Here is a 24,031-nt window from a genome sequence, read left to right as displayed (position 1 = left end):
TGCTCTACCAACTGAGCTACCAAAGCACGACTCACGCCCAGTACTCACAGCTTTACGTCTGCCATGTCTCCGCAATATCCTTTCTTTCAGGTCTGCTAGTTCTGCTAGGTTCGCAGGAGAGCTTCTGTAAAGTTTGGAAGGTAGGAGACGAGGTACTGGCAGAAGTAAAGCTGTGAGTACCGGGCGTGAGTCGTGATTCGGTAGCTCAGTTGGTAGAGCACTTGCCCGCGAAAGGCAAAGGTCCCGAGTTCGAGTCTCGGTCGGGCACACAGTTTTAATCTGCCAGGAAGTTTCAAGGTATAATATTAATTAAGTTTTTCCCTTAGAGTGTTAAAGTTTAAGCATGTTAATTCACATGATTACTACAGTGAGATTTAACATTTAAATATATCTTATTAAACAGAAGGAATTTTTCCTTACGTTTAGGGCACCTTATGTTATGTGTGCTTACACTATTGGTTATATAAATGGGAGTACACCTTCTTTTCACCTAATGGCTGTTAGTAATGAATAGAATATTTATGTTGAGTTTATGTAATTGTAGCAGTGAAGCCTTGATTACTATTTATTTATTGTTATCTGCCAACTGGCTCTGCAGATGATGAAGAAATTGATGAAATGTATGATGAGATAAAAGAAATTATTCAGGTAGTGAAGGGAGACGAAAATTTAATAGTCATGGGTGACTGGAACTCAAGAGTAGGAAAAGGGGAGAAGGAAACATAGTAGGTGAATATGGATTGGGGCTAAGAAATGAAAGAGGAAGCTGCCTGGTAGAATTTTATATAGAGCATAACTTAATCATAGCTAACACTTGGTTCAAGAATCATGAAAGAAGGTTGTATACATGGAAGAATCCTGGAGATACTAGAAGATATCAGATAGATTATATAATGGTAATACAGAGATTTAGGAACCAAGTTTTAAATTGTAAGACATTTCCAGGGGCAGATGTGGATTCTGCCCACAATCTATTGGCTATGAACTGTAGATTAAAACTGAAGAAACTGCAAAAAGGTGGGAATTTAAGGAGATGGGACCTGGATAAACTGACTAAACCAGAGGTTGTACAGAGCTTCAGGGAGAGCATAAGGGAACAATTGACAGGAATGGGGGAAAGAAATACAGTAGAAGAAGAATGGGTAGTTCTGAGGGATGAAGTAGTGAAGGCAGCAGACGATCAAGTAGGTAAAAAGACGAGGGCTAGTAGAAATCCTTGGGTAACAGAAGAAATATTGAATTTAATTGATGAAAGGAGAAAACATAAAAATGCAGTAAATGAAGCAGGCAAAAAGGAATACAAACATCTCAAAACTGAGATTGACAGGAAGTGCAAAATGGCTAAGCAGGAATGGCTAGAGGACAAATGTAAGGATGTAGAGACATATATCACTAGGGGTAAGATAGATACTGCCTACAAGAAAATTAAAGAGACCTTTGGAGAAAAGAGAACCATTGTATGAATATCAAGAGCTCAGATGGAAACCCAGTTCTAAGCAAAGAAGGGAAAGCAGAAAGGTGGAAGGAGTATATAGAGGGTCTATACAAGGGCGATGTACTTGAGGACAATATTATGAAAATGGAAGAGGATGTAGATGAAGATGAAATGGGAGATACGATACTGTGTGAAGAGTTTGATAGAGCACTGAAAGAACTGAGTCGAAACAAGGCCCTAGGAGTAGACAACATTCCATCAGAACTACTGACAGCCTTGGGAGAGCCAGTCCTGACAAACCTCTACCATCTGGTGAGCAAGATGTATGAGACAGGTGAAATACCCTCAGTTTTCAAGAAGAATATAATAATTCCAATCTCAAAGAAAGCAGGTGTTGACAGATGTGAAAATTTCCGAACTATCATTTCAATAAGTCACAGCTGCAAAATACTAACACAAATTCTTTACAGATGAATGGAAAAACTTTTAGAATCCGACATCGGGGAAGATCAGTTTGGATTCCGTAGAAATGTTGGAACACGTGAGGCAATACTGACCTTACGACTTATCTTAGAAGAAAGATTAAGAAAAGGCAAACCTACGTTTCTAGCATTTGTAGACTTAGAGAAAGCTTTTTACAATGTTGACTGGAATACTCTCTCACAAATTCTAAAGGTGGCAGGGGTAAAATACAGGGAGCGAAAGGCTATTTAAAATTTGTACAGAAACCAGATGGCAGTTATAAGAGTCGAGGGGCATGAAAGGGAAGCAGTGGTTGGGAAAGGAGTGAGACAGGGTTGTAGCCTCTCCCTGATGTTATTCAATCTGTATATTGAGCAAGCAGTAAAGGAAACAAAAGAAAAATTCAGAGTGGGTATTAAAATCCATGGAGAAGAAATAAAAACCTTGAGGTTCGCCGATGACATTGCAATTCTGTCAGAGACAGAAAAGGACGTGGAAGAGCAGTTGAACGGAATGGACAGTGTCTTGAAACGAGGATATAAGATGAACATCAACAAAAGCAAAATGAAGATAATGGAATGTAGTTGAATTAAGTCAGGTGATGCTGAGGGAATTAGATTAGGAAATGGGACACTTAAAGAAGTATATGAATTTTGCTATTTGGAGAACAAAATAACTGATGACGGTTGAAGTAGAGGATATAAAATATAGACTGGCAATGGCAAGGAATGCGTTTCTGAAGAAGAGAAATTTGTTAACATCGAGTATAGATTTAAGTGTCAGGAAGTCGTTTCTGAAAGTATTTGTATGGAGTGTAGCCATGTATGGAAGTGAAACATGGACGATAAATAGTTTGGACAAGAAGAGAATAGAAGCTTTCGAAATGTGGTGCTACAGAAGAATGCTGAAGATTAGATGGGTAGATCACATAACTAATGAGGAGGTATTGAATAGAATTGGGTAGAAGAGGAGCTTGTGGCACAACTTGACAAGAGGAAGGGACCGGTTGGTAGGACATGTTCTGAGGCATCAAGGGATCACAAATTTTGCATTGGAGGGCAGCGTGGAGGGTAAAAATCGTAGAGGGAGACCAAGAGATGAATACACTAAGCAGATTCAGAAGGATGTAGGTTGCAGTAAGTACTGGGAGATGAAGAAGCTTGCACAGGATAGGGTAGCATGGAGAGATGCATCAAACCAGTCTCAGGACTGAAGACCATAACAACAACATCTGAAAGAGTTATGAAAGACCTAGGAAGATTATGTCATTCATATTATTTTATAAAACACATGAGCAGGTGCAGATGGTTCCTGAGTTTCAAGTTATCCTTACTGTATTACTTACTTCTCGACTGGATTTTCTACAGTATGAGTGTTGAATAAAAATCTCATAGGAAACCACTGTTAATTTTTCTTGGCATGAAATGGAAGAGGTACCAACTGTCGAATTACAAGAAAAGGTAGAAATAAATCTAACAATAGTACAAAAAGTAATTTTAAATAGACATGCACAATGTCACATGCTAGAGCATAATTTAAAAGCAAGTGTCCCTAATTTTAACACAGTGCAAGAGAATCTCTTTCATCACAGTTCATAGTTAAAGAATAAAATGAGCAAGTTTTTCCATCATTATGAAGTTCCATACAAAATCATAAGGAGCCCACATCCAAAGGTTGTTTTCTTATTAGACCCTTTGAGTGGAAGAAAAAAAGTCTCTATAATACAGATGAGATCAAAAGATATAAGTCATTAAAATGTCGTAATAAACACCCCTTTACAACTAATGTAGTTTTACTTTAGTGTGTGGCAAACAATAGGAATTAACAAACAGTAGCCAGCAAACAGACTACAGAACCTAGATGAGATACTTCTTTTTTCTAAGTGGAGATGGATATTAGCTCCTGTATAGTGGAAGCATGGTGGGCTAACATCCAGCTATGACTATTAAACCATGTAATAGTAGGGCATTCATTGAAACATTCAAAGTTACAATAATGAGTGACTATGTGCAGAGCAGTAAAATACTTACAGCACACAAGACAGATTAAAAAGCAGCTATGAATACAGGCTACACTAGGTGCAGCTACCTCAATATAAATGTATAAAAGGAGAAGGTAGAGTTGTAAACACTATTAACAGAGTATTGTACCGTAATATGTATGTCTGTATGATCTGATGGGAAGGATAAGTGGACCTAGAGGAAAAGGATGACTGTACCTAAGAGAAAAAGGAGGGTACATAAATACCTATGCTATTTCATAATTAAGTGATTGTGTAGAGATAATCTTTCTGCAGAAAGAGCTGTATATTGAAGGTTACTACAGAAATTAGTACAGTTAATTTTGAAGGTCCTCCAAAGTAGCAAAGTAGATGAATTTACCTGAGTTTGTTAATCTGTTTCATACGCATTTTAATGATGACATAAAAAGGCACAAGTGTATGAGTTTTGTGTGCTATTCTCCATGTTTGGAAAGATAGGATACTGATTATGGAATGCCTGACAACAAATGGTTGTTAACTGTTCAAACCATGTAACTCCTCCAGTTTGGAGGCAGTTTATGGCTGGAGGTATTTGGTGAGGCAACTGGCCTCATAACAATCAATGTGGTGTTCCCTGTAATAACTAAACAGGGCCATATCCCAGCATAGCTCTGTGAGTTTAATAGAGTCGCGTATACTCCTTCTAGAGGAGATGATAATTAATACTGTTGGGTTTATAAGGATTAAGGCGAGATTTTGGTTATTTACTCAATGGAATTGGTTTTAATTTGAATGTGGAGTTTACAAATGCAAAGATGATTACTGTGTCAGGTTGCTACCATCTCCACTTGGCGTCAATAGAAAGGTGATAGAATCACTTTTTGGGCCTGGCTGGGTGAAACTGGGGAAGTCTGTTCTGTAGGACATGCCAAACAACTTCATCCTCTGGCTCCTCAGTGAGTAATCTGTAAGGGAGGAAATCCAGGGATAGGGGGTGGGATGGGTATCAGTCTTTGGGGTCTATCTCCTTTCCCTCTTAGGTTCTAACACCTTCAGTATTTCATTTCCATTCTTTCTTTTCCTCTTGTAGCTCCTTGACTATCTTCCCTCTTTACTATATTCAGTAGTCTCCCACGTGGAACCCTCCTTGTGTCTGTGTCTATTGTGTCTATTCAAAACTGTATTCACTGGCTTACCCAAGGTGTAGCACTTTGCCCTGAGATTTTCAAAAGTTTTATGAGCATTGCTAATAAAGTCTGAGTTCTGCAAGCAACACATTAGATTGGATGAAACATGGGCTGTTCTACTAAATGACTGCTGGTAATGAGTAGTTCATGAGAGAACTCCAAGAAATATTATAAAAAACTGTTAAAAAATCTGTATGGGTAATAATTATTTGTTATCCTATATCCATAGTGAAAGAATTATGATCTGGTAGGAAGGTTAAGAAACTTAATTATAGTGAAGCTGGGGCAAATATTTGCCTACAATTGGTGGTTTACAGTTCACTGTGGAGAATTCCGCACATAGCAAACAACAGTAAGTTATTTGTTATAAATGAGATCCAGATAAATCTTTGATTTTAAATCAAAGAGACACATGTATTAATGGTTGCAGTGAAAAGGTTAAAACTAGTTTTTAACTTTGAATGTTTACTATTTTGTTAGTGTTCCATAGGAGTAATCAGATCATTCACCTCAGGGGAGGAATTTGTACTGTAACACAAAAAGCTTATTTTTCCTAATGAATTAGACAATGAACTGTTTGGATTAATGTTTTGCTTATGTGCATGTATAATGAAATGGATGGACACAACATATCTGCAAGCCAGGATGAAGATAAACATCATACCATGTTCGCAGAACCTGCTGGTAGGGTGGTTTATTCCATGTTGTTGGTTCCTGCCTTGGAGGTATGATGTGAGCCATAGAGGAAAAACAGCTGCAACGATGCCTATGATGTCATTGGGACAAGAGAAAACTTGTTATACATTCACTCAATTGGAATCTGTTAAGCAAGAGAGACAATTTGTGGACTTAGTCCTCATCAACACAATTGTGATGTTCCAAATGTTAAAACAACTTTACAATTAATGGTCACTGTACCCAACAGTACAAAATATGATATGTTGACTATCAGAAGCATCAAATTTATTATGAGAATTGGATGTTGGGTTTGCACGCTTAACTTCCAGCAGTAACTACAGCACTTCAAGAAACAAAGTCCGATTTGGAGAGGTTGGCAAGTGTGCTGAAACTGTAAGGTGAGCAAGACTATATAATAGGAAGTCTTAGCTCCTTTTCAGACTTAACATCACCATCCAATATCATGTTACAGAACCAGCAGAACATCACACCTTCAGTGTTATTGATAATGACATTCTCTTGCATAAGTTAAGTAATTATGGAATTAGATTCCAGTCTAAAAGATGGATCCAATCATACCTCAACAATGATCGGCAGATTACAGAAATAAAATTCGACCACAGAATTTCCAGCTTTCAGTAATGAACAAAAAATCAAGTATGGATCCATCAAAGGACAGTTCTGCGACCAGACCCTGTTTCTTTTGTATGTAAATGACTTGGCCAACAAAACAGATGATGGAACAACAGTATTTTTTGCAGATGGCACCAATATTGTAATCAGATCACAGAGTGAGGAAAATATGAAGGAAACTGTAACACTGGTGGTACCAAGTTTAGCACAATGGCTCACTATAAATTCTGAAGTAACTGTAGCAGTTAACTTTCACAGCACATAAACATCTAGCCTGCAAACCTTGTTTTCATCATTGAAGGAAGAAATGGCTTAAATGTGAGTTGTACAAAATTTTTGGTCATATGTATTCAAGAGGATTTTAAGTGGGAGATGAACCTTAACAGTCTTAATAAAAAACCTCAATACCCTTATCTATGATGTTAGAATTCTCACTCAGAATAGAACCTGCTTGTCAGTGGTGACAATGATCCATGGCAGTGCACAGCTGCTATGGATGTATAAAATCAATTTTTAGGAATTACAATTTAAAAAAAAAAAACATTTAAAATACAGAAAAAGATTATCAAAGTTATAAAGCAAGCAAAATTTAGGGATTTCTATAGACTCCTTTTTAAAAGTCTGAGAATACTACCTTTGCCTTAAGGAAACTGATCTTTACAAAAGTAATCATTAAAAAAAAATCATCCTCAAACATATAAAACTAGGCAGAAGCTTAACCTGCTTTTAGACACAGTAAGTAGAAACTTATGGAAAAGAGGAGTATATTATACTGGAGTTATATTGTATAACCATATGCCTTCTTACTTAAAATGATTGTCAGTATTAGATACATTTAAAATAAAGTTGAACAGTTCTTCCTTGAGCATAAGTAAACCTGATTTACTATATATTGTTAATTATATAGTTATGCCACTTTATATTATTATTTATTTTGATTGTTTTGATTAGTAGTCTCAGTTAATAACTATGATAATTATAAATTAATTGTGTTACCTCTGGTTTGTCCTATAGCATATTTATAAACAATGTATTAAAATGATTCACAGGACAAAGAGAACTTTAGTTACAAGAACATATTTTTCAAGACCTTCCTCCAAAGAACTTAAATCACATGTAGCTTTACTGAGTCCTACACTCGGTCTAAAGGAAACAGTTACCTAGTGATCATCCGCCATAGAGTTCTGTACCAGTTATGGCTCCTATTTTTCCTTGACTACCAGCTATCATTAAGACCCTCTTGGTCTTCTTAACCTTTTCATTTCCAGCCTTAGCTGGGATCTTATGGCCTGTACTATAAGACTGCTTCTGACTTTCTTAGGTTATCTAATAGCTTTTGTCCAGCCTCAAAAGCACTGAAGCTATCAAACTTAAAAACATCTCAATGCAGCTTAGCTACAGAAATATTTACCTCTGCCTGTGCAGAAAAAAGTATATGGTGTAGCATAAAACTGTTTATTTATTCTTAAATGTAAACAGCAGGACCTAAAATCAAAATAGTGGCAGCATTTCTAAAATACAAGAGGCTGACTGTCACAATGTTCTGATTACATGTGCACTGTGTTACAGTAATTCACAATACAGAATACCATTTTCTTTTAATTTTTTTTATTTCTTTATTTATTTTTTTACCCTTTACATATTTTCGCAAGTCCTCATTCATGATAAGGGTCACAGAATACATTATTATATGTCATTATTCCTACCTGAGCAACATTACCACCATGGAGCTGTAACCGTTCATAAAGATGTTGGCCAAGAGAACACTGTGGCACTGGCAGGAATTCAGAAGGTCCTTGAATAATATTCCTTGTATGCATGGCTTCCTTATGCAGTTCTGAAAGGAAAAATGAATTATATAATTTACTTTATATAAAATAATAATTAAGGCATATTTCCTGCAGGGCTGAATGTATAATGGTATGCCTATTGTACTGTAGTTACAGGCGCGCGGGTGTGTTGTGTGTTGTGTGTGTGTGTGTGTGTGTGTGTGTGTGTGTGTGTCTGTGTGTGCGCATGCGCACATGCACACACTTGGTTTTTAAATAAAATTAACGTACTTCATTCTGCTTTACACTTACAAGTAACTTTGATTATTTTGACCAGTGTATGAAAATACTTGCAGCTGAGGGAATTATCATGTGAGGTTATACATCTGATCCCAATAGAAAATCAGGTAATCAAAAACAGTCTAGTGTAAATAACCAATGGAAAGATTAGCTGTTGACAAATAAAATAAATGTTACACAGAAATTAAATATGCTGTTTGGTGTCATTCCCCATTACCTCTTTCTGACTGTATGAACTATCCTCTCCCATGGATACTGTCTCCTCATCAGGAAATAAAGAGCTTATCATGACTTGTTACTTGACTGTGTATAATGTGTCAGCAGTAAGTCCACAGATCCTGCACGGGGATGGAAGGGCTCACTCAGAACTCGGGTTTGTACATTCATTCCCATACAGAACAAATATGAGATGCTGTCACTGGTGAGAATGACAGTGCCACACCCTTCACCTGCTGGGAAGACTGCTGTGTTCAGTGTAAGAGTTAAGCAAGTGCAAAAGGGTAGGTATCTGTTTACTGCCAGCATGTCGAACATACCAATTATAATAATACTCCTTCAGTAGTGCCCCATTTGTTAACAGCTAACTTTTTTTTTTTTTTTTTTTTTTTTTTTTACAGATAATGGTACTCCTTAAGGAAAAGGCAACAAGAGATAAGGTGTAATGCCCCATCTGCTAACATAGCATTTTCCTTGGGTGAAAATGCTATATATAAGCTGTTCACACCAGGATTCCAATTCATCAAGGAATGTACAAGTGAAGGGTGGATACTGTCATTGAAATGATAAATGTGTTGTAAGTGTGTTTGAAGATATGTGGAGAGACCTCTTATGGCTGTGACAAGAACTGGAACCTCATTGGTTGGAGAGGTTGCAGTGACTGGTGGGCAGTATGAAAACTAGCCATTGTCACATCTAAGAGAAGCAAGCTGAACAAGAATGATGTAAATTTATTAAGAAGCTATCAGAGAACAAATTTCAATGTATTTAAATGATGTTATAATGAAGTACACTGTTGTAAGGGGACTGAGGCATGATTCAATTAGATATATTGAGGTAGTGAAAGTTAGTCTAAGTCTATGGTTATGGTCTGTTGCCTTACATCTGAGGAAGACGTGGAGCTAATGAGAGTTATTCTTATATAGCACTTTTAGAAGCATTCTTCAAAAATACAAGGCTTGATCTATCCATAATTATAGTGGGTATCTTCTGAATAATGTGTGTAGCTGTATACTGGGATGATATAAGGACAGAAATATCATACACAAAGTAGAAGAGTATTTTTGTTCCATAGATTAAAGTGCTCCTTGGAGTAGAAGTTTTTACATTTTATTATTTGTGGAAACTACTCGACAAAAAATGTAGGTAAACAGGGATATAGAATATTTAAGTATGTCTGAAGACTCTATGGTATTGCCATAAAAAGGCAGTAATAAATTAGATTTTCAGTTTAAAATTAAAAAGATACGCTGTTCAATATGTAACTAGCAACCCTGGATTTCTAGTATTGAATTGTAAAAACTATGTGGACTCATAGCTTTTTTTCAGCAATACAACTGTAAAAGAAACGAGGTTTTACATTATTACAATTTTAAGCCAATATAAGACAAAATAATTACGAAAATAACTTCATTCTAATTTTATTAAAACAAATCAAAGGAGAAAGAAAAAAGCAAAGTTTGAATATTCATATTTGGGGCTTTAAATGTAGAATGTTTTATTAATTAAATGGCAATTATGAATTCATATTAAAGATAGTCTTTGGTAAAGAAGCTCCTAACATTTTTTACAACCCAGCAGCAAAATCAGTTTGTCCAAATATGTGTAATCAGTTCGTGAGATATGTAATTTTCAGATTGAGTAGACTTAGTTCTTTTAAAAAATATATGCTCTCAAAATAAATGTACACTGATAGTAGTACTAGTAGTAGTAATAGTAGTAGTAGTAGTAGTAGTAGTAGTAGTAGCTTCATTCATCTGTATATCTCTTTTATAAGGATATAGGACATGTCAAAGTATTTACAAGCTTAGACCAATTTAAAATAAGCTAATTCATATACACATACATTTACAGACTTCAAATAAGAGACAATCATTAGATTTACTCTGGTATACAATACTTGTTTTACAAATAACTTATTAAAAACGTAATGCCACACTGTTCACTCATATCTCACTATCAGTCACTGCACACACTATACACACATTGTTTCGTAACATTTCACTCACTTACACACAAACACACACACACTAGTGCTCTCTGGGCCATTTTCTGTACTACAACTTCCCATTTGATATCCTGAAAAACTGAGTCAGCATCCCTCTATAATGAGTGAGATGTCCAGCTCAGAAAGAGGAAGAGGTGTTGGTATTGTGCTATGCATAGCTTAGGGGTAAGTATTTCTAGAAAGGAAAAGAGAAGGAAAAAACATAATGTGAAGGTGTTATGTGGAATGTTGGATGTTTTATAATCATTTTTATTATTTTTTTGTATAACATTTCTCATCAAACCTCTACTCTGTTTTATCTAAGTAATCCTTCAATGCATAAAATATATTGCATAACAGGTACATTTTAGCTGCCTTTTTAAATAAGTGTATTTTTGCAATTTCTTTAATCTCGTTTGGTAATTTATTGTGTAGTTTTATTCCTTGGTAGAAAATGCTGTTTTGAGTTTTATGTTTATTTTTTCTTCGTAAATGTAAGTTGAGTCTAGCTCTTGTTGCATGGTCATGGACAGAGCTATTTGTGCAGTAATTACCAATGCTAATTTTGTTGTGTACAACTGACTGGTAAAGTCAAATTAAAGTAAGATGAGCAAAGAAAGAATCAACCAATAGTATATGTTCAATCTTGACCAGCAATTAGCTCTCCTGATGTGACCTGTACAAGAACTAACACAATGGTAATGATGCCTTGCTATGTCAAGTAGTCAGTTACTGACTGAAACAATGGAGATTAATCCCCATTGTATGTTGGGTTTATGTTGTGGTAAATTAAAATAATCAAAAGAGAACCTAACAAAGGATCACTTTGTAAACTCAGTGTATATGCATGAAGGCCTCAGTTAACACGCTGAAAGGCTATCCCTACAGCCACTGAGGGAGTAGGGTGCAGTCAGCTGCAGATTGTGGCACTGTAACAAACAGTGCCTGTCACCTGTACTCTGAGGTCAAATCTGGATGATTACAGTGACTTCTAAAAAGTTGTGGTTGATTACTGTCACTCATTTCTGCCACTCCTAGTGGCATCTAGTGCTGCATTTTGCAACTAAACAGGTCAGACCGTCCAGTATAATGTGCTCCTTGTCAAGAATAGTTACAGCTTTGTTGGGTGTAACTACCTGATAACTCAGGAACACCTCAGTGAGTGAATGTGTGTCTCAGCTGCAACACTCACAGATTGTGGAAAGCATTGCTGTTTGGTATAATAAGTGTGGTTTTTGCATCAAACATCTTGTGGCATATTATTTGAGAGAAAGTAATGGGAGGGCAGTGAGACTTCCCACACTTTACACTCATAATGTAAGTGTACTATTGCAAGACCAGTGGCCTGTAACTGAACAATTTTGAATAGGTGTTGCATTATATGCAGAGCTGCTTTGAGGACACTTTTCCACACAAAAGTTGTATCATTTGGTGCCCCCACCCCTCCTTTTCCCTTAGACATTAGTTTTCATTACTTGAACTCTTGTTAAGACTGTTTTAAGATAAATATTGTAATATTTACTTAATTACTCAAAAATTGAAATAATGTACATGGTACAGAAGGAAATCCACGTTTTTCATGATGCAACAGAAATATGCACATGGTACTTAGCAGGATCGAGACAGACACCCACTTGCAATGCAGTTAAAAAACTCCATTTCCGTCAAGGCTTTATGGTATGGAGGGGTGGATGGTTGTGAGTCAGATAGTTAAGGCCTTGCTGTCTTTGTCATTTTTAAAGGTCCCATTACTTTTACTTATTTGATTACAAAGCCGTCTGCTGACTATAAGACAAAGGGCGTTCAAAAAGTTTTGCATAGTCGTCTCTAACTTTTTTACTTTTTTCAGGAGGAGAATGAAATTTTTTGTGAACATACTTGGAACATTTAGCTATAAGTGGGTATATAAAAGTATTTTCTTTTATTTACAGGTGAGCCATAATGGACCGTGAAGTAGATGTCAGGTTGCGACAACAGTCGGTGATGGAGTTCCTCTTCAATACTGGCGATGTCTCTGCCACATCGATTCACAGGAAGTTGCTCCCTATTTATGGGGAGGACACAGTGGATCACAACAGTATCCAGTGGTTGTTGCAAAGGTTTAAAGAAGGTGATTTCTCTCTACTGGACAATCCATGATGCGGTAGACCATCAACTATCGTATGTGAATAAGGAGACCATTGATCACATCATCCAAAATGACAGATGTGTGACAACACAACAGCTTGCTGAAATGAGTCATTTGTCACTGGGTAGTACAGGATCACTGGTACAGTCACTAGGGTACAGAAAAATCTGTGCACGTTGGGTGACTAGATTATTGACAAGAGAAATGAAAATGATGAGGAAGAATGTGTGCGAGCGTCTCATAAAGACCTTTACTGTAGAGTGGAAATAGTGTTTTGATGGCGTCATTACCCAGGATGAAACATGGTTGCTTTTGCTGAACCTGAGAGCAAAACCCAATCCATGGAGTGGTGCCATCCGAGTTCCTCTCGGAAGAAGAAACGAAGACTTTCACAAAGAGCAGGCCGAAAGGTGTGGTGTTATTTTCATTGACTTTTTGGAACCTGGCTCTACAATTAATTGGGGCCATTACTGTTTGTCACTGGAGAATCTGCGGCATGCCATCAAGACCCACAGACCATGGCTTCAAGGTCAGCTCATCAGACTACACCATGACAATGCCAAACCCCATACAGCCCTTATGACACAGGAGAAAATCAGGAAAATGGGTTGGAAAATTGTTCCTCATCCTCCCTGCGTCCGGACTGGCTCTGTCTGATTTTTAACTCTGGTTGTCTGAAGGCCCACCTGCATGGTAAAACATGTGATAGTGAGAAAGACCTTATTTCCTGTATCAAGCGATAGTGTAAAAGTCAATCTCCAGAATTTTACTGAAGTGCATTCACATCATGGAAAGAGCATTGGGCCAGATGTGTCACAGCTGATGGAGGCTATATTGAATAGGCTCAATGTATAGCTAAATGTTCCAAGTATGTTCACAAAAATTTCATTCTCCTCCTGCACAAAATAAAATAAAAAAAAAAAAATTGAATGCCCTGTGTAATAAAATTCAATGAAAACATACCACTCAAGGATTAGGCCTTAGGTCTGTTCCAACTGGCTAACATACATACAAGACGTGATCTATGATTGTGAGACATGTGATCATCATGTCACTAATTCCTGCATTTGTTTCTTGCCAGTAGATGATACTGATGATGCCAATGCTCCTTTATTCAAGCAACTCCTCGTTTGGCCTCACAAAGAGTGAGGGGACCCTGTACCAGACCCTCTAAATCAGAAAAAATTTGAGGCAGTGCCAGGAATCAAACCTGGGTCCTTCTGCATTGAAGGCAGCAACACTAACCATTTGGCCATGAAGTCAGTCTAAAATTCAATTTTTCATATAAAATCCATATTTTTTAGAAATAAGAAACTCAGTTTGGCAACCATTAACTAAAATAAGCTCTTATCTGCACCAGCAACAGTTCAGTGCTTGAAGAGCCATTGTGACAGCAGGGAAGCCATATCCTAAACCCACAATGTTTCTGTTTGGAGAAATAACCTCTTTACACAGTTTTTCAGCACTTGTAGGAGCCAACATAAAAAAGAAACTTTCGTAGCTTTAGCTTATTTTTCATTTTCCTTCATTTCTTGTGGTTTTCTTATTTGATAATGTGCAGCAGATAGTTTCTTTTTCAGACATATTTAGGTCTTTTTGTTGATTGTTACAAAGACAATAAAAAAACACAGAATAACTTCACAAAGGTGGTGGACAAACAGACATAAAACTGTACTAGCATGGGGCAACAGCATTCTAACTGACCAGTTGGACACTGCTATAGTGATAGTTCTTGATTCCAATGAGTTCTCGGTGTTCTGGAGAACTGAGCTCACTTCTCAGTCTTTAGTTATTAATTCTCACTTCTCCATTCTTGCTTCTCATATCTTGTCTGTCAGTACTCACTTCTCAGTCCTTGTATGTGAGCATGTGTAGGAAATGACACCAAAGTTCTGGATTAGTAATCACTTCCATTTTGTGCCTGATGAACCTTACCTAGTTCATTTGTTATACAAAATACAATGTTGCATTGAAAGATGTATGTATTTAAAAATGTACTTTAATTTCATAATAACAGTATGGAATTATGCTAAGAAATGTTCCACTGGATTTCAAAAATACTTATCAAAATCCAAGAGAAAAAAATTGAAAACATGTGCTGGGGGTAGTGGATGTCACAACAATCTTTGTCAGTATACTGGAAATAGGGGTAGATGCAGCTAAGGAACCTAGCAACAGTTGGGTTCCTGTACGCCCCAGTGTAGTAATCTGCCCTCGAACCTGGCTTTCATGGTCTTGGAGGTATTTGAAATAACATTGGTTATTAAGCATACCTCAGTTAGGAAAGCTTCTGACCCTGATGACATTCAAAACTGTCTCTTCAAGGGGCTGAAGCTATAGAATATTTAACATACATAAATACCACCCAACAACTCCAACAATTCCCTGCCTGATGAGCTCACTCAGTAAGATTGTTGAGAAGGTGATTCTAAAATAACTCACTAGCCACTGCATCAACAGCTTGGGACCAGAACAATTTCACTTCAAGAACCACTATCTATAACACAACAACTCATCCATGTAATAGAACATAGGCAGCTACAACATCAGCAAAGCAATGGGGGCTGCATTCCTGGACATTGAAAAAGGCTCCGATTATGTCTGGTACAACGGCCTCATCCAAACACTCAGTAATGCTAGTTAGCCCATCACACAAATGTGTCTCATATGATCATTCCACTAAAACAGTAGTTTCAACACTGACACTGATGGTAAGGAATTAAGACAACAAGGCATTCAAGTTGGAGTATCCCAAGGCTACATGCTGGTGCGCCTGTTGTTTAACCTCCATATTAATGGTATTTCAGCAACATATAATATGATGGTTGCCATCTGCACAGATATGCTGCCATTCTAGTTCAATATTGAAAAACATCAAACAATAACTTAAGACTACAGACACCACTCAAAACTGTTGAGCTCTGGTTGCAGAAATGTTAATGCTGACAAGTGTGAGGCAGTTCTGTTTACTCGTGGACTGAAATAACTGCATAAACATCAATACTGCACACAAATTACACTACACACATGCTCAATATGTTTATGTGAGAAAGACAGATACCTCAGTGTCTGGCTGAACTGGAAACTTACTTGGTTGGACCACATACGACACCTTGCCAACAAAGTGCATATGATACTCAAACAAGTGTATTCTATGCTTAACAAGTAAAGCACACTGAATAGAAAGTTTTCAAGGTCCATGTACATAACACATATGAGGTCTGTCTAAAAAGTATCCAACCTTAGATTTTCCCGTGCAAAAGAGAGACAATAGCGCAGTGCCACTGTACACAGTAAAGGAAGAGACCTTTATGCGCATGCATGAATTTTGTTCCTGCCTTCCAGTGCATTAGTTGCTGCCTGTTGGTTGCTGAGTGAGGTGCTACACAACATGTTCATTGAAATACCGATTCTCTCAAGATGACTAAATGTGTTGAGCAATGATACTGCATCAAATTTTGTCAAAAGCTTGGTGATTCTCAAATGCGTAACAATTTGTAAGATTCAGCAGGTGTTTGGAGAATATGTGATGGGTGTAACACAAATTAAAGAGTGGTTCAACTGATTCAAAACTGGCTGCACATCAGCGGAGAGTGACCAGCATTCTGGCAGGCCCCAAACTGCTCAGAGCGCAGCTGTTGTTGAGAGGGTGCAAAATTTGGTGATGGCAGATTGTTGTTTGACCATGTGGGAGATTGCCCAAGAGATTGGAGTGAGTGAAGATCCTGCACATGCAATTTTGCGTGATGATTTGAACATGCGGCGAATGGTTGTGCCGGAAGAAACGGACCTCCGTTTTGATGTTGCACTGGACCTTCTGGACACCACCAACACTAATCCTGGGTTTCTGAGCACCATGATAACTGGAAATGAGTCATGAATGTACAGGTATGACCCAGAAACAAAAAACAGTTGTCGCAATGGAAGCATCCTGAGTCTCCAAGGCCGAAGAAAGTGTGGCAGGTGTGAAGCAATATCTAGGTGATGCTGACTGTCTTCTTTGATGCCTGTGGAATTTTGCATCACAAATATGCACCGAAGGACAAACAGTGACGAAAGAATACTATCAAGATGTTCTCTGGTGACTTTGTGATGCAGTTCGACGCAAAAGACCAGACATGTGGATGGCGAAAAACTGGCAACTGCATCACAAGAATGCTCCCGCGCATTCATCCCACTTGATCCAAAATTTCTTGGCCAAACATTGAATTATAGCCATTCGCCAACCTCCCTACTCTCCAGACATGGCTCCTTGCGACTTCTCATTGTTTCGAAAATTGAAGACGCCACTGAAAGGATCACATTTTGAGAGTAGAGAAGAGATAATGCGGACACAACAACAGAGCTGAACACCATTCCAAAAGAAGACTTCCAGAGGTGTTTCCAGCAGTGGAAGGATCCGTGGGCTAAGTGTGTGCAAGCACAAGGGGCATACTTTGAAGGGGATTAGGATCCCAGCCCCATCAGGTATTCGAAATATTGTTTCTAGCCAAAGGTAGGATACTTTTTAGACAGGCCTCATATTAGACTACTGATGTCATATGCACCTCCAACCTGGTGTTATGCAGCTCCAACACATCAGCGCAACCTGTAAGTCATACAGAACAATGCCACAAGATACACACGTACCACAGACTTACATAATGAATTCTGACTCAATACACTTGTGGAGGATTGTCCTGAATCTGGGGAACTATGATGACATCCACAGGCGGAAGTGTAATCACCTAAAAACACTTTTTCTTAGGGAAAATTAAATTAACTATCTATGGTAGACTTAAACCAAGAACACAGGTAACACAATATCAACAAACCCCTGCAATACAGCAAACTTTACTGGCCCTGCTAGCTGTGCTCGTACAGCCTACTAACCAGCACAATCACAAACAATCCCCACACAACCCTACACAATGAGTGGTGAATTGGATAACCAAACTGACATCTCTCATGATTACTTTGGCATATTACCGTTACACTCATACTGCAGCAGGCCCAGGAGATATTGTCAGAGTCCAGCTACAATGATAACACCTCTCTACTAACATTTCCTAAGATCCACTCATGAACTGTCAATATTGGTGCAAATCTGTTAGTAACCCTACTTCTTGCCCAGATTGTCACAGGGTTTATGACCCATGGAACTTGCCATAACATTCCCCCACCCCATTATCTTTAAATTGCTACCCTTCAATCACTTTCTGCCCACCATCTCCTTGATGAGGCCATATTAGTGGTTGATTGCACCCAGATATAGGACAATAACAAAGACCTGCATATTGAGAATCCTTGATTGGCACACTAACGCTTTTCACAGAAATAAGAATTAGTCTCATTGGTGTTGAGTTACGTGTCTGTGTATGTGCGGATGGATATGTGAGTGTGTGCGAGTGTATACCTGTCCTTTTTTCCCCCAAGGTAAGTCTTTCCGCTCCCGGGATTGGAATGACTCCTTACCCTCTCCCTTAAAACCCACATCCTTTCATCTTTCACTCTCCTTCCCTCTTTCCTGATGAGGCAACCGTTGGTTGCGAAAGCTAGAACTTTGTGTGTATGTTTGTGTTTGCTTGTGTGTCTGTCAACCTGCCAGGACTTTCATTTGGTAAGTCACATCATCTTTGTTTTTAGATATAATTATATAAAAAATTATACAATAAATTCTTTGGGCAGCAATACAGAAAACGAAAATATATATTTTCTTAGAACCATTAAAACACTACAGAAAACCAATACAGAGCACACACAGATACAGAGCTCAGGTTAAATAACATTCTTAGTGGCATTATGTCAACATGTATTATACAATATTAAAATATTACAATTTATTTAGTTAAAAATTCATCTAGACTGTAAAAAGCTTTTTCTAGCAGAAATATTTTTAGTGCTTTCTTAAACTTACTCTTGTTATGAATCTCTGCCTTTATTTCATGAGGAAGAGCATTGAAGAGTTTTGCTCCAGTGTAGTGGACACTCTTTTGTGCCAAGCTCAAATTTCTGAGTTCACTGTGTATGTCATTCTTCCTCCGTGTGTTATGCTCATGATAATTACTGTTTGGTTGAAATATCTCTATATTTTTACAAACAAAACACATGAGAGAAAAAATATATTGGCATGTAGTTGTGTATATTTTAAGTTTACGAAACCTATTTCTACACGAGTCTCTTGGGCGCAATCCACATATAATTCTTAAAGCTCACTTCTGTGCAATGAACACTCTCCTTGCTAATGGCTGGTTGCCCCAAAAAATAATTCCGTACTCAATGATAGAATGAAAATAGCCATAGTATGCCACTTTTGCAGTGTTTACAGCACATTATGATCTTAAACATAATGAGGTATCTTGAACAGAATGACCTTCTCAGTGCCAACCAGCATAGATTTTGAAAACATCAATCATGTGAAACCCAACTTGCATTTGTCTCACATGACATACTGAAAGTCCTGTATCAAGGCAACCAGATAGATGCAGTACTTTCTGATTTCTGAAATGCATTTGACTCAGTATCACACCTACACTTATTGTCAAAAGTGCGACCACATGGGGTATCGAGTGTAATTTGTGACTGGATTGAGGACTTTTTGTTAGGGAAGATTCAGCATGTTATATTGGATGGAGAGTCATTGTGAGATGTAGAAGTAACTTCAGGTGTGCCCCAGGGAAGTGTGTTGGGTCCCCTGCTATTCACACTTGAATTAATGACCTTTCAGATAATATTGATAGTAAAATCAAGCTTTTTGCAGACAATGCAGTTACCTATAATGAAGTACTACATGAAAGAAGCTGCATATATATAATCTGATCTTGATAAGATTTCAATGTGGCGTGGAGAGTGGCAACTTGCTCTAAATATTAAGAAATGTAAAATTGTGCACTTCACAAAACAAAAAACATAGTATCCTATGACTATAATATCAATGAGCCAATGTTGGTATTGGCCAACTCATACCTGGTTGTAAAACTTTGTAGGTATAAGAAACTGAATGATCACATAGGTTCAGTTGTGGGTAAAGCAAGTGGTAGACTTTGGTTTATTGGTGGAATACTGTGGAAGTGCAATCAGTTTACTAAGGAGGTTGCTTACAAATCACTTGTGTGACCAGTTCTAGAATATTGCTCAAGTGTGTGGGACCCAAACCAGATAGGACTAACAGGGGATGCTGAGTGTATACAGAGTAGAGCTGCATGAATGGTCACAAGTTTGTTTAATCTGTACGAGAGTGTCGCAGATATACTGAAGGAACTGAACTGGAAGACTCTTCAAGATAAACGTAAACTAACCCAAGAAAGTCTATTGGCAAAGTTTCAAGAACCGCCTTCAAATGATTACTCTAGGGATATACTAAACCCCCCCCCCCCATGTATTGCTCACAAAGGGATCATGAGGATAAGATTAGAATAATTAGTGCAAGCACAGAGGCATTCAAACAATCATTCTTCCCACACTCCCTACATGAACGGAACAGGAAGAAACCCTAATAACTGATACAATGGGACATACCATCTGCCATGCACCTCACAGTAGTTTGCAGAGTATAGATGTGGATGTAGATGTAGATGTGACAGTAGAGCTTTTGGTGTTCATCATCATGCCCAGTGAAGTGATGGAAGGGCTCTCCTTCTTTAAAACTTCTCAGTGCAGAGTCAATGACTGGTATGGTTATGGTGGCAAGTACGAGTCTGGCATCTGCATGCCGTTGCTGAGTGTGACTTCTATAGGGATAATAATGATAGTGCAAGCAGTGATAGATTTGAAATGGATGTGTTGTACATGCCACAAAATAAGTTCCAATGGAAAAATGATTTCCTATTTGAATGTAGTTCCCAATTATGTGCAGATTAAAATAAATGTATATTTCTTCATATATCAGGTATTACCTTCAATTTGGAGAGTGTGTGATAGCTTGCCTGCTTTAATTCTTTGCTTGTTGTCCTCAGTCTCTATGTAATGGCTGAAAAATAGGGGGTGGAAGTGCAACTACTGTCTACTGTTAACGATGTAGCCGACAGATGCACAGTTGTATTTCACAGTCTTTTACTTTCACTGTTCACAACCCCCTACAATACTCAGTTACATATGTCCAGTGCACTATTGGTTAAACTTCCCATAAGCCTCATTAATAGTTTGCAGGCAAACATCCACATACTGCTACACTAGTTTGCTGTTGAACATCTACAAGCAGTAAAAACCTAACCACAAAGATCACTGCTCTTAAAGAATACAAAGGTACGTACGGAGCAGACACTGTCATTGTTTTAACACACAGCCTAATATGTAACACTTATTTCACAGTTAAGTTGAAGCATTGTTGTTGAGCTAACCAACACAGGTTTCTCGTCTGAAACTCAGCCGTGGACTGACTAACTTGTGACCAAAAACTGGGCCCTTATATATACCCTCTCAATAATAGGTGTTGAAACTACACATCATTTGAAGTTTAATTTACAAAAATTACAATTAAAACTTAACTCTTTATATATCATTATGCAAACAATACTTTTGACAAAACTGTTAATTACTTTGGAATTAATTAAGGGCTGGCTTTGGTAACATGTTTTTGAAGAGAGCCAAATAGATACTTTAAGATTACTAGTAGTTGTTCCTCCAAATGTTTATACTTAGTACAGAATTTATGTTTGTTTATACATCAACAATAGAATTTAAGTTACGGAACAATTACTGATTTCACCCTATAATGAAAGATAGGAATAGTCAGAATAAATTAGAAAATCTATTACATACCTAAAACTAAGCACAAAATTAGATATGGTGTTATATTCTTTAAAACTGAGTGCCAACCTTTTTCTTTAATGGAAATGCAGATTATAATCAAGTATGTTACTAGTAATTAGTCAAAAATGAAAAAATGAGTTTAAGGAGGCAGATGGCAAAACAAGAGAGGAAGTAAAAACATCCCAGCTTACTTTGTCACAAGTGGGAGTGATTACAGTAAATTAGCCACATTTTACAGTAGTTTCCAAATTAAAACACACTGAAAACATATGGAGACTGTAGTTACAATGACTGCTAGACACAAAAAGACTTATTGTTTATCTTTGCTGAACACTAGTTTCTAATGCAGTAGAATTTCATATTTGTTTTTGGCAAATTTCATCTTTGTTTTTGGTACTAGAGTGGGTAGTTAGCATCTGGAAGGATAGCCTGTATTGTATCCTTCTTATAACAAAGGGACACACGTTGATCACTAAAAAATAAAAAATAAAATAAAATAAAAAAAAAGATCCATCACTTTTGGTTCTCAAGCATAGAGTTCTTGATGTTTTAATATTCTCATTTTTCCCCCATCTCTACACTGAGGTCTACAAGCAAGTATTGCTGCCACATTGTTTAGATGATATTGTTGTATAGGTGGTGCCAAATACTGGCAACACTCTTTTGAGTGGGGTTGCACTCAAGGGGGTGAGGGTGGTGAAAACAGGCCAGGAGGCCCAGTAGATGCACTGCTGACCAAAAGTAAAGTGTTTTCAACTTCCATTATAAACTGTGTTACTGCTCCATGAAGCAAACACAACTCACTCTGTTGACCCTTGCCAGTGCTGGCTCATTGTTGGCTGCTTCTGCCAGGCAAAAAGATGCTCACATAGGTGCCTGGCAATGCTGATGGCAGGCCGAGGATGACTGGCAGCCCCATTAGGCCTGGCCATGATGTCGGTGGCACTGTATGTGCGTTGAACAGCATTCCACTCAGTGAATGGCTCCTTCTTGTGGCTAGGACCCACACATGATCACCGTAGTGGCATGTGGTGACTGATGCAGTCCGCTTCCCACCAGCAGGAGCCAGATAGTGGCTGGCTCATAAGGCAGACCAGTGGCACTGGGACCAAGTCTTGCAATAACCTCAGTGGGTGGCCCCACCTGGACTTGAACTCATCGCTGCTACTGACGACACCCAGTCATCTCACTGTACTGTGTGATTTTGGTGGTGCTGCTGGGCTCTGACATGCCCCTGCCTCAAACGTTGGAGCTATTTGTATGCCTCTGGCATGTATTTGTTGCATCAAGACCCAGTACCTAGTCACACGGTCCATTAACGAGAATCTCTCTCTGGCACGGTAATATCGAACTGCCCGTTACAACTATTACCACTGCTGAGTGCAGCTGCCCTATCTCACAATTAGTCTGTGTATCTATTATTCTGACCCACATGTCACCACACTACAGCTACCAGTCTGCGGCTGCTATTACAAGGCTTCACAGCAGCTTTCTTACCACATCCTATTAATTTCACTAAAAACTTGGTAGTGACATTGAAGTTGGCTATGAAGTTGGGAAGAATAGAAGGATAGCCACAATTCGTTGGGTTCTACCACACTGGGATGCCATGACAGCTTTGCTGGCAGAGACATCAGACACAATGCATATGACACAATGGAGCCTCCTGCAGTTGGCACCAGCCAGAGTGTGGCAGCTCTGCTGGCAGAGCAGCTGCCAAAAGGTTTTGCCAGCATGTCTGCCTGTGGGCAGCACTGCCAGTTGAACACACAGTGGCTTATGGCTATTCCCACAGCAGAACACCATCCGAACCATCACACACAACCTACTGCTCACCTGTATGTAGTTCACTTAGAATTCCGTGTGCGAGTTGTGGAAAGTTTTGACACTGAATCTTTTATCTGTAAGATTCAGATGCGGTCAGCAATATGAGACACTTAAGCTCAGTACTATTCAAACTGCAAACTGAAAAATATGTGTTGGGAACTAATCCTGAAAATCTTTAGAAAAAAATTGACTTAGGAAGGTAAGAAAATCTGTGTCTTTCAAAAACATTTTATTTCAGTTTACTTCATTTTAATGAACATAGGTATTTTGCAAATTAAGAGGATCATGTTGAACAAAAATACTCTGTAAATCTGTCTCTCAGTGCAAGCACACATTGTCCTCCTTTGCCTTAATACCTAACATATTCATTATTCATTACAGAAGCAGAGGAAGGATCTCAGGGGTTCTTTTGGTCATGAACTGCACCACAGGAAATCCGTAAAGTCAGGGTCAAGTGCATCCATAAGGAATAGTGAATATATATGTTAAGCCAGTTGACGTTTCACCAGATTGTTACCAGAATAAGAGAACAAGAACAAACTGAAGATGCACATGAATATGAAAAAACAGTCGTACATTGGGTGGCTGCATTACGAAAAATTAAAAAATAAATCAGAAAGAAGACAATGACATCCCATTAATTAAGGTGCTTAATGCAGGTATACAGCAAAGGAAATTACATGAGCAGCGAGCAGACG

General features: G+C 38.1%; 1 protein-coding gene across 2 annotated transcripts in view; it reads right to left on the bottom strand.

Annotated features, from left to right (window-relative positions):
• LOC126193408 (luciferin 4-monooxygenase) overlaps positions 1 to 24,031 on the bottom strand; it is a 226,275-nt gene that overhangs the window by 143,518 nt on the left and 58,726 nt on the right. For both annotated transcript variants that reach the window (XM_049932684.1, XM_049932685.1), the window contains exon 2: positions 8,083 to 8,213. In XM_049932684.1, coding sequence (XP_049788641.1) covers positions 8,083 to 8,196 — 114 coding nt within the window. In that variant the 5' untranslated portion in view covers positions 8,197 to 8,213. The remainder of the gene's footprint in view (positions 1 to 8,082; positions 8,214 to 24,031) is intronic.

This window comes from Schistocerca nitens, chromosome 1 (genome assembly GCF_023898315.1).
Source record: "Schistocerca nitens isolate TAMUIC-IGC-003100 chromosome 1, iqSchNite1.1, whole genome shotgun sequence".
In the NCBI taxonomy this organism is placed as follows: Eukaryota; Metazoa; Arthropoda; class Insecta; order Orthoptera; family Acrididae; genus Schistocerca; species Schistocerca nitens.
The sequence above is the reverse complement of the archived record's forward strand: the minus strand, read 5'-3'. Positions and strand labels throughout refer to the sequence as shown.